A 12,383-nucleotide genomic window follows, 5' to 3' on the forward strand; every position below is an offset into this window, starting at 1 on the left:
CTATACCATTCCCATTACACACACTATCTCATACACTTTTCACAACAGTCCTGTGCAGACACTCATATCACATTTTATTGACAACATGATTCTGGCTTGCGGTAGTAGGTATGACCTCCCTCAAGGAAGAAGAAGTGGTGGGACAGTGACTCAAACCCAAGACAATGTGGGTCTATAAACCTGTGCTCTTCAACACCATTGTATCGCTTCACCACTATTCCAGCACCTTGGAGCTTGCTACATTCTCAAAGAAGCCCTTTTAATTGGATAGTTCCAACTAGAGAAAAAATTCTCTTGTGCTGAAATTTTCCTTCTCTTACCAACCCTCCTCTGCATCTCCGACACCCACACACATTGGTGCTTTTTCTGTCCATCGGGACCACCAGGGACAAACCAGCTCCTGCTTCCCCAGGATTTATTGATCTCAATCCTGTCTCTCTCAACCTTGGTTTTCTCACTGACAGGATGAACACACACAGGTCAATGCTCCTTCCTCCTACAAGATATTTTCCAGACTTTGCATTGCTTTATCACTTCATATAAAGATAAGAATCTGCTTGTGCTTTTTACAGAGTCCCTATAGAATAAGTTATTCATTATCAAATTTGAAAAGCCCTGCTGTCAAAACATGATCCTTTGTGTCTAACCTAAATATCACAAACCGCAGTCTGCAGTCATTTTCCCTAGGTCTGTCCTCAAAGAGGACATTAACCAGACAGTTGTCTGAATGAGAATATTTTACATTCTTAAAGATTATTCTTTGCTTCCTATCTTTTGCCTCTTTGGCGTAAATATTTCCAGTTCTAATACATTTATCTTCATAAGATTTGCTACCTCTCCCATAAGTGATTTCTATAGCACTTCTTTAATCTAGATTCGAGTCACTGCTGAATTTAAGACAGGATTCAGTGAGGAAGACAAGCTTAAGCAAAAGGAAGCTGTTGTTCTGGACTTGGGCTAGGCTTTGTTCCTAGGAGTGCAACAGAATTGCATCTGCGTTTTAATGTGTGCCTACTATGGGCCTGACAGCATGTTGGGCTAATCCATAATTCCCAGAGGAAGGATTTTGACCATCATTTTACAAATAAAGTTCTGGTTTAGAGAGGATAAATGGTGTGCCCGAGTCACAGAGCTAGTCAGTGGCATTTGAACCCAGGTGTGTCTAATTCCAAAACGGAGGCATTTTATACCTTACAGAAGCTATAGTAGGTCTTTCCCAAAGTACAAAAACATCCACTTGCCCTCAGACCACCATGAGCCAACAGGAAATACACAGCCCTCAAGAATCTCATTTCTTTCCTCTGAACAATGCGGCATTTGGCTGTGCCAATGCACGTCTCTTACATGCACAGTGAAAAATCCTCATTCGACCCATACTCCAGTCATTATTACCCTAGACTCATTGCTTAGAGTCTCAACCAGCAACTCTAGTGGCCTTTTAGATGGAAATGTAAGTCATTTAGCAGCACACACAAAAGTGCTGGGTAATAGTCCAAAAGCATTTCGAACTTGGCCCATGGCCTTTTCTCATTAAAAAACAAAACAAAACAAAAAAACACACACACACAGAATTGATGGGGAGAGGGTGGGAAGGAAGGATTTTGTGGAAGGCAAAAAAAGTTAAAGCAACGGCAATAGAGTATGCAATCAGTAAATGGGTGTCCAGTAAACAAATCAGATGGGCTACACTGGTTTAAGAGAGGCGAGTTTGCCAAGTTCTCTTCTTCACAATAATTTTCATTCAGCAGGCTTGCCTAAATCACAGATCCACAAATTCTCTTTTAGGAAACTAATTTGAATGAGAAAGCATACTCAGAAGAAGTTTATTGTTTCTCTTTTTGTCTTAGTTTTTGGTGTTTGTGTGTTTTTTTGTTTTGTTTTATTTTGTTTTTTGCCTAACTAGAGGATAAAAGGCCTAAGTAGATATTACAATGGATAGTTGGTAAAATATCAAATATGAATATAATTAGGATGTGGTATGGATAGTTCTCGATTAAATGCACAGCCAATATATCCTAAGTCCCAGACCCCTTCTCGATCTTACAGAAATACTTCTTGGTTCAATTTTCCCTGCCACAATCCCTCTCTAGGTTTTGCAAAGACTTTCTGTCGTCATGGAGGAGATGATGTTCAAGCATTCTATCATTGGAATAAGATCTTCCTGGAAAAAAAAAAGTTAGAAACCCTCTTTTAGGATAAGCAATCTAAACACCACATCTAGTTGACATAAATAGCCAACTTAGAAAGTCCAAGTGTAAGAACAGCATGGACATAAGAAAATGTCAATTTGTGAAATGACTGATTGAAAATCAAATAGCTCTCAATTATTGTCTTGAACTATATTCAAATTATTCCTAATTAACTAAAGAGGACTATAAATTACTTAGTACCATAAGTAATATAGATTTTTCTCACATGCTTCCAAGGCATATTTTAATTAATATTATAACCACCTAAAGATTAATCATGTCTTCTCATCTTTACTCAGTAATATCACAACCACCTTTGACAATACCCCTTCCCTCGGCTACTTCATATCCCACTCAGGTGAACAGCCATACCACGGATGACTAAGACAACTTAGCAGAGTAAGAACTGCTTCACAATAGCATATTCTCCTCCAGCCTCTATATCTAATCCTGTTACTCCTTTAGAGATGATTGCATAGCTACACTCTAGTGAATATTGAAGGAATATCAGTAGAGTTTCAAACATAGGAGACATAAAATAAAAATTCACTCGGAATTTCAGATATTCGATAGATTCAATTAGTAAATATTAATAAGCCTGTTGGTTTTCTTTACTTATAGAAGAGAATTCCATCAAGAAGATCAATAACAACTGACTTGGTTTCAACTCTGGGCTCCCAAATCCCCAATTCTGCCTGAGAGTGAGATACTGAGGATCCTAGAAGCCCAGAAATATCCAGCCCACTCACCTCCACCATGAGGGCTGTGACTCGGCTGTTAGCAGGCATCTGCCTAGCTTTGCTCACTCTCCCTTCTGAAGGTGGGGTCCTCAAGAAAGTCATTCGGCACAAGCGACAGAGTGGGGTGAATGTCACCCTGCCAGAGGAAAACCAGCCAGTGGTGTTTAACCACGTCTACAACATTAAGCTGCCTGTGGGGTCCCAGTGCTCAGTGGATCTGGAGTCAGCCAGTGGGGAGAAAGACCTGGCCCCACCATCGGAGCCCAGCGAAAGCTTCCAGGAGCACACCGTGGATGGGGAGAACCAGATCGTCTTCACACACCGCATCAACATCCCCCGCCGTGCCTGTGGCTGTGCCGCTGCTCCTGACATCAAGGAGCTTCTGAGCAGACTGGAGGAGCTGGAGAGCCTGGTGTCTTCCCTGCGGGAACAGTGCACCATGGGAGCGGGCTGCTGTCTGCAGCCTGCCGAAGGTACGAGCTGGTGACTGGCACAGCCCTTCACTGTACAAATGGGAGAAATGATGAGCATGGTAGGATCCATCGAAGTGGGTTCCCTGGGGAGCTAGCCTCACAAGGGGTTCATTAAAAAGAGATTTTATGGTCAAATCAATGTGGAGACTGTAACCATCTCTATTCCGCTCTAGGTGACAAATGTTTCTTAGAGGAATTTGCAGGCCTTTGAGAAGTCTTGTTTCAAAAAAACTCTATTTCACTTTAATAACTAGTTTCTAAAATTTATTTGACCCTGAAATCTACCCATTCTCTACCCTGAAACCTATGAGCGCATTATGAAATCCTGACCCAAAGGTCACATTCTGAAATATAGCCCTGTTACTTCATTGGACAAATAGGAAAACAAAGACCCAGAAGGAGGATGGGGTGCCTCAGGTCTGCAATGAGGGGCCACAGTATTCTATACCCCGGGGTTCTTACAAAGGCACAGTGCTGCCTATGGTGGTGCAAAGTCTGTGGGGTTTGGAAAAACCGTTCCAGCTGCACGACAGCAATGACAATCACAACCAATGGGCCGAGCCCTTTCATGTGCCAGGCACTGTCGTTCATTATCTCATTTAATCCTCCCAACAGCCCTTGCAGATAAGATCAAATACGACCATTCTACAGATCTAAGAACTGAGACTCAAAAGAAGTTAGCCAGCTGGCACAAGATGACACAAAGGATAATGAGAGATAGGCGCCTTGAGCATGTCTGTGTATCTCCAGAACTCCCAGCCTCCTAGTAATACATGCCTGCATGCTTTTTTAAGGAATTTTGCCATTTGGGAATTATGTCTTCATCTCCATTCCCTAAAGTCGGTAGAACTATAGGTGTTTCGACAGCTTCAGATCGGAAATGAAAATCTCTATTTCTACCACTCAGAAAAAATTACCAGAAATTACTTGGGCAAATTAATTTAAGCATAGACTTAATCGCCATAAGTGGGGAGTACTAAAATAGAACATGCTGTAAGATTCTAAGGCAAAAAAAAAAAGTTTTCTTTATGAATAAATTATCTTATCTTCCACTTCTGTCAACTCCCCAGCAAAATGCAGACGGGACTTTGCACAATAGGATTAATTCTAAAGAATGGTTTGAAATCATTGTTTAGAGCAGTGCTATGCAATAGGAATATAATGTGAGCCATATAAGTAACCTTAGATTTTCCAATAGTCACCTTAAAGAAATAAAAAAGGTATGGGTAAGAATAATTTTAACCTTCTATTTTATTTAACCCAATAGAACCAAAATATTCATGTTTCAGCCTGGAATCAATATAGAAATTATTCATGGATATTTTACATACTTTTCTTTTGCACCAAGCCTTTGAAATCTGATGTGTATTTTATACTTAAGCACATCTCAAAACAAACTAGCCACAATTTAGTCGCATAATAGCCACATGTGTCCAGTGGCTACCATACTACATTGCATAGGTCAAGATTTTCACTTTTCAAACCAAGCTTTTTTTTTTCATCACCATCTTTCCTGCTGTCAGAGAGGGGATCAAACATATCAATACGACTATATTTAGATTCAGAGAAAATGGAGTGAGCTTTGTTTCTTCTCCTTGGGCTCCATGGAGACCATGCCAGTTACCCCTGCAAGTTAAGACATTAAATAGACTTTAAAGAGCAGAAGTCATGTCAGTGCTGACCACGCATTCCTCAGACCCACTCACCACTGCAGACTGCAGGAAAGACAGGAAAGAAGGATAGAGGTGCCTACGTTTTGTGGGGGCAGAACCAAATTGCAGGTTGTCCTAACAGAATTAGAAAGCCATTCCTTTGCCTCATTTCGGTTATGGAAAAAGAAAGTTTTGGTCACGTAGACCTATATACCGACTTGCGTCAACCCAAAAATCTCTGAGTGAGATCAGCACAATGAGCACAATGGTCAGCTCTTAATGTCCTCGTTTCACCCCAATACACCCCAGAGAAGTCGGCTGGGGGTCCCACTTGACCCACCAAGAAACTGAGCTCCAGAGCATCTCAGTCCCTTCCCTAATGCAACACAGCTATTGAGTCAGAGTCAGAATAGGGTTCAGTTCAACAATTATTTCTCGGACAACTCTTTTGTGCTTGACCTTGGCTAGGCACTAAAGTAGCAACACAGCCCAGTGTAAAGCATTCCACAAAGTAGTGATCTGTAATCATTGGGCTTATGGAACTACATGAAAATTTGATGAGAATTATGGATCCTCTCTCCAGGGGTGGAAACACACACACCCACATGCACGCATACATACTATCTTTGCATAGAAGTCTACAGTTTCAGAGAGTACAGATTAACAATTCCTACCTAGTATAATTAGTTGTGAGTCCCCTCTGATTTCACACACTAAGCACTAGTTTTTAAGCCAAGTGGGGCCCAAGGGTGCAACGGTGCTCTGGCTGAATTTGAATATGGGTTTGACGGGTAGAAATTGAGAAATCAGGCTGCTGTGCTCAGCTGAGAGCCTCTGTTCTCTTCGCCACAGGCCGCCTGGACACCAGACCCTTCTGCAGCGGCCGGGGCAACTTCAGCACTGAGGGATGTGGCTGTGTCTGTGAACCTGGCTGGAAAGGGCCCAACTGCTCTGAGCCCGAATGTCCAAGCAACTGTCACCTGCGAGGCCAGTGCCTCGATGGGCAATGCATCTGCGACGAGGGCTTCACCGGGGAAGACTGCAGCCAGCTGGCCTGTCCCAGTGACTGCAATGACCAGGGCAAGTGCGTGAATGGGGTCTGCGTCTGCTTCGAAGGCTACACCGGGGCTGACTGCAGCCAGGAGATCTGCCCGGTGCCCTGCAGCAAAGAACACGGCAGGTGCGTGGACGGCCGGTGCGTGTGCCACGATGGCTTTGCAGGCGACGACTGCAATGAGCCGCTCTGCCTCCACAACTGCTACAACCGCGGGCGGTGTGTGGAGAACGAGTGTGTGTGCGACGAGGGCTTCACGGGCGAAGACTGTGGCGAGCTCATCTGCCCCAACGACTGTTTCGACCGGGGCCGCTGCGTCAACGGCACCTGCTACTGTGAAGAAGGCTTCACGGGAGAAGACTGTAGCCAGCTCACCTGCCCGAATGCCTGCAACAGCCAGGGCCGGTGCGAGCAGGGGCAGTGCGTATGCGATGTGGGCTTCACAGGCGCGGACTGCAGCGAGAAGAGGTGTCCCGCAGACTGTCACAACCACGGCCGCTGCATCGACGGGCAGTGTGAGTGTGATGACGGCTTCACGGGAGCCGACTGCAGTGAGCTCAGATGTCCCAATGGCTGTAGCGGCCACGGCCACTGTGTCAACGGGCAGTGCGTGTGTGATGAGGGCTACACGGGGGAGGACTGCAGCCAGCTGCGGTGCCCCAACGACTGTAACAGCCGGGGCCGCTGCATCAAGGGGAAATGTGTGTGTGAACAAGGCTTCCAGGGCTACGATTGCAGTGAAATGAGCTGTCCCAATGACTGTCACCAGCACGGCCGCTGCGTGAACGGCATGTGCATCTGTGACGATGGCTACATGGGTGAAGACTGCCGGGATCTGCGATGCCCCAAGGACTGCAGCCACCGCGGCCGCTGTGTGGACGGGCAGTGCATGTGTGAAGACGGCTTCGCTGGCCCCGACTGTGCAGAACTCGCCTGTCCCAGTGACTGCCATGGCCAGGGCCGCTGTGTGAATGGGCAGTGTGTGTGCCACGAAGGCTTCATGGGCAAAGACTGCAAGGAGCAAAGGTGTCCCAGTGACTGTTACGGCCGGGGCCGCTGTGTGGATGGCCAGTGCATCTGCCAAGAGGGCTTCACGGGTCTGGACTGCGGACAGCGCTCATGCCCCAATGACTGCAGTAACTGGGGGCAGTGTGTCGCCGGCCGCTGCATCTGCAGTGAGGGCTATACTGGTGAAGACTGCTCGGAAGGTGAGTATCAGTGCTCGAGCTAGTGTGATAATGGCCATGACCGAGTGTACACCTGGTATGTGTTAGAGAACTAAGTGTTGTATTAAACATACATATCCATTCAAACTCTTCGAAGGGTCAGTCATCATTCAGCTGTTACAGGGCACCTATTTGAAGTCACAAAGGTTCAGAGATGTTATGAAATTGTCCCAAGGACGCACAGCTGATATTTGAGTCTGCTTAACTGGTCTACACTGAGTTTAACACCCAGTGTCTAGGACAAGGTAGATGAAATGATAATCTTCCTTTTGCTAAGCATCGATCTTCTTTTCTACTTCACACTGACACTGATCCAATAATAAACCAAATCTATTCAGATGGAAGTAAAAATTCAGCTAAGTTAAATGGACAATGAAACTATATAAAACAAAATGTTTTAAATACACACTCAGTTAAAGACTAGATGCTGATCACCTATGAGACAGGCCTATTTCTTAAATCGCCTTTTCTTTACCGTCTTTGATCTCAAGGATGGTGAGCTCCTTAAAGGAGCACCACCCCTATAGTTAGCATAAGGCATGATATACAATAAGTGCTCAGTAAACATTGGCTGAGTGAAAACACAACAAAGAATGATAATGCTCACGTTTAATGAGAGTCTTCTTTGTACTTCTGCCATCCACCCATATTATACTTGTGGAGAATTTCTACCTTAATAAAGGTACTAGTAGATAAGAATAAGTAAATGGCTCTGTGTTTAACGTGGCCAAGGCAGGGGCGCCTGAGTGGAAATAGCCTCACTAGCAGGAAGGAGATGTGAGTCCCAAATTAATGAGATAAGAAAAGTTGGGCAAGTCTCTCTGCATCACACATCTAGAAAATGAAAAAAAAAAATTGGACCAGATGAGCCCAAAATGTCCTCCCAGTGCTAAGGATGTCTGATTTGAAGTTTAGAGCAGGGAGCGCAACTCAGGCTGCACTTTCCCATGCGAATGGCCTGAATCTGGGCTAAGGTCCAGGGTGTGGAGAAGTCAGAAGGGCCAATTTGCAGAGAACCTTGAAGGCCACAGTACAGACTTGAAATTTTAGCCTGAAGGCAATAGATAGCCATCGAAGCTTTTAGAGAGAGACCCAGCAAAGGGTTATTGATGAGTTCTGCATTTTAAAAAACAGAAGATGGATCTCAGACCTCTGTGACTAGCAATGGAAGAATCAGGTCAAGGAAAACAAACCTAGAAAGAATTTATAGAGTATGATACTGACCGAAGCCGTCCTTCTTATTCCCATCAGTGTCCCCTCCCAAAGACCTCATTGTGACAGAAGTGACAGAAGAGACTGTAAACCTGGCCTGGGATAATGAGATGCGGGTCACAGAGTACCTTGTTGTGTACACACCAACCCATGAGGATGGCCTGGAAATGCAGTTCCGCGTCCCCGGGGACCAGACCTCTGCCACCATCCGGGAGCTGGAGCCTGGCGTGGAGTACTTCATCCGCGTGTTTGCCATCCTGGAGAACAAGAAGAGCATTCCCGTCAGTGCCAGAGTGGCCACTTGTGAGTGAGCAGGACTGCCCTCGGCAGTCTCAACTGCCCCACCTTGCCCGGTGCATAACTGTCCTCACGAGTTACTGCCTCGCCTTTGCCCCCAAAGCTCTATAGCTGGCCTTTCATAGTCACACTAGTTAAGATCTTGGAATCCAATTAAGTGCATTGATTATTATTTTTAAAGAAACTCCTCGTGTACTAACTTAATTAACTCATAATAACCCTATGAGATAAGAGCTATTATTAACCCGTTTTACAAGTAAGGAAAGCAGATTCTGAATGAGTGGTTAAGCATCTCATTCCAAATCTCACAGTTCATAAGTGATGCAAGTGGAATTTGAACCCTGGCAGTCTGGCTGTGTATCGATGCTCTTCATCACTCTGTTCTCCTACTACCTTCCTGTGGAGTTCACTATCTATCTATATTTACATCTATATCTATATCTATTGTCTATCATCTATGTGTATGTATATATATATATACATATACATATATATATATATTTAAAAATGGAAACATTAGGGTTCACGTTCTTCCTTTAAGAGTGCAACATCAGTATAATTTTCTTCATACCTAAAAAGCAAGTTATGGCTAGAAATGGGTCCTTTTTTGCTTAGTAATCATAACATCATCTATCATGTCAAACTTATGCTACCTGCCAGGAACCATGCCCAGCCGTCTACATGGAACATCGCTCAGTTCTGAAAACGTACCCAAGGGGCAGGCATACTTACTTCCTCCTCCCAAGTGAAGAAACTGAGACTGGGAGTATTTTGTGCAACTTGCCCAAGTACACAAAATTTGTAATGGTGAAGCTTAGATTCCAGTCCAAGTCTATCTGATTCCGAAGCTTCTGCACATATTAGGTTTAACCACATAAAATTGCCAATATGTAATCATATGGTTGGTCCTAATATTAATTTTCATACTGCCTCGCAGTACACAGCATCCCAGAAGAACCCTGAAATAGACTCCAGCTCGGATGATCAGCCCCGACTGCGGCAGGCACCCAACCTGGGGTCCAGTGGAACAGGGTCGTGTCGCCTCTACCACACATATAGCCATCCTTATCTCCTCTCTGTGCTCTTCCTGACAGACTTGCCTGCTCCCGAAGGTCTAAAGTTCAAGTCCATCAAGGAGACATCTGTGGAAGTGGAGTGGGATCCTCTGGACATCGCCTTCGAAACCTGGGAGATCATCTTCCGGAATACGGTAAGGCTCGCAGAGGAGCCAGTGTGCCACAATCTGAAAGGTAGTCAAAGAGCTCTGCAGACTTTCATATCAGCTCCAGTTCCTTGGCTTTTTGCGGGGGGACAAGGCTCTGATTAGCTCCTGTGTGTGTATATATTTTAATTAAGTGATTTTAATAAGTAATAAGCATAGTACTTAGAGCCGAGAGCCTAGGCAAATAGACATTAAGTCATCTCTGGATTCCCGATGTTCTTCATAGTCTTGCAAATCTCTACTCAGAGACAAAAAAAAAGAGAAAGAATGCTCTCTGTCTCCACATGCCTCTGGGCCTAAAGCACAAGTGAGGGAGCAAAGTGAGTGCCCAAGTTCAAGTCCAGGCTCTGCCACTTACTAGGTATGGGACTACGATGCTGCTTCTTAGTCTAGCAAAAGAGAGATTAAGCCTGTGGCTCTAGAATTCCTTTGTCTCTCACAGTCTGTCACTTGATTTGAGTGTCAAAGGGGTGAGCATAGAAGTTTATTAAAGAGAGAAACACACTTGAGAAATGTCTTTATCGTTTTTGTATCCTCGGCACTTACTATACTGATCAAATGCCTAGTCAGTGCTGAGTGAATAGACAGAAAAAGGAAAGAGACATGAATGAAAGTGAAATGAACGAGCTGCATAAATGAAGAGGCCGTCACCTCCTTTACGTCTAATTAAGGTGCTTCTCTCTTTTAGAATAAAGAAGATAAGGGAGAGATCACCAACAGCTTGAGGAGGCCAGAGACCACGTACCGGCAAACTGGCCTTGCTCCTGGGCAAGAATATGAGATATCTCTGCACATCGTGAAGAACAACACTCGGGGCCCGGGCCTGAAGAAGGTGACGACCACCCGTGAGTATTACCTTTAAGACTAATATTAAAGCTGATCGTACCTCATAGCACCTCTGGTTGATAACATGCCCTCTGACTTAGCACCAGTACCAGTTCGCTTTTGCTACGTAAAAAGCAAGCCCAAAACTTAGCGACTTAAAACAGTAAATCTGCATGTTGGTGATTTGGGCTGAGCTCAGCTGAACAATTTTTCTGTTCTTGACTGGGCTCCCTTATGCGTCTCTATGGGCTGGGGGCTGGATGGCCTGAGCAGGATGGTGCCTTTCTGTGCCTCTGGCCTCAGCCTCTGGGATGCTTTCATGGCAGCGAAACAGGCTGAACACTAGTACTCTGTCACTTCTGCCAAAGGAAACCTCAAGGCCAGTCCACATTTAAGGGATAGGGGAACGGGTCTATCTCTTGAGGAGAGGAGCTTCGATGTGACATTTCAAAGAGGCACAGACACACCAAGATGAACAAGTGAGACCGCTGCAAACAATCTACCACGTCATCTAATTTAATATTAGCACCAGGCCTGTGACAGAGGTGGGGCAAGTATTAATGTTATTATTTTTCAAGAGTGGAAACTCATGCTTAGAAAAGCTAAATCAGTTTCACTAACATCACATGGCTGATACTCTCAGGACCACAAATTTAAGCCAGGGTCCAGTTTTATAACTTGAACTCCATTACCACTAACATTGGCTAACCTCCAGTTTGTGTAGAATGTTGATCCCATGCCTTCAACAGGTCACTAAAAGGTCACTCGATACTGATAATGGCAGAACTTCTTAGGGGGTAGAATAAGTTTGGCACTACTAGATCATTTGGTGGGGGGAAAAATCCAAATTTGGAGTTGTTCTACCAGAAAGCAAATTTTAAATAAATAAACAAACAGATAAACTAACAAATAAATACATCATGTTGCGTTGTCATTTGAGAAAACCTCTTTATCTTTTTCAAGACAGCGTATGTGCCAACTGCTTAAGAAATTGACTCTTCTTGGCAGGGGATGGTTGGAAAAGTTAAATCTGTTGACTAATGACAAGAAAGAACATCTTACATTTAAATATTTGCACACTTTGCTTAGCTCAGAGCCAATTTATAGGACTGTCTCCTTCACAAGCGTTTTCCGTCATCCTGACAACATCCCTCTGTGGTAGGTAGAAGGCAGGTACCAACAGGAAAAAAAAATCATTAGATCACCAGAAGGGCATAAAAAAGATCAAGCAAATGCTTTTTGCTATAGAGAAGGCACACTGAAAATACAATAGACATTTCTTTCATCAGCCCTTTTTCTTTTTAATCTAAACATGGGGATTTGGCAGCTTTATTTTCTTCTTACTGCAGGACAAACATCCTAACATTTGAAGTTCCCTAATCACATAAATATCAACATTGCGAGGCAGATATTTACTTCTTTATTTTGCTGATGCCTGAATTTTTTCCAGGTTCAAAGGACTTTTAAAGTTTTGGTGCCAAAACACTTTTGAC

The 12,383-nt window shown here is 44.2% G+C and overlaps 1 protein-coding gene across 9 annotated transcripts in view; it reads left to right on the plus strand.

Moving 5' to 3' along the window:
• TNC (tenascin C) overlaps window positions 1-12,383 on the plus strand; it is an 85,657-nt gene that overhangs the window by 22,238 nt on the left and 51,036 nt on the right. For all 9 annotated transcript variants that reach the window (XM_025050440.1, XM_006917096.3, XM_015593345.2 and 6 more), the window contains 5 exons: window positions 2,811-3,402; window positions 5,907-7,316; window positions 8,586-8,849; window positions 9,938-10,053; window positions 10,754-10,910. In XM_025050440.1, coding sequence (XP_024906208.1) covers window positions 2,946-3,402; window positions 5,907-7,316; window positions 8,586-8,849; window positions 9,938-10,053; window positions 10,754-10,910 — 2,404 coding nt within the window. In that variant the 5' untranslated portion in view covers window positions 2,811-2,945. The remainder of the gene's footprint in view (window positions 1-2,810; window positions 3,403-5,906; window positions 7,317-8,585; window positions 8,850-9,937; window positions 10,054-10,753; window positions 10,911-12,383) is intronic.

Source organism: Pteropus alecto, unplaced genomic scaffold, assembly GCF_000325575.1.
Source record: "Pteropus alecto unplaced genomic scaffold, ASM32557v1 scaffold226, whole genome shotgun sequence".
NCBI classification, from domain to species: Eukaryota; Metazoa; Chordata; class Mammalia; order Chiroptera; family Pteropodidae; genus Pteropus; species Pteropus alecto.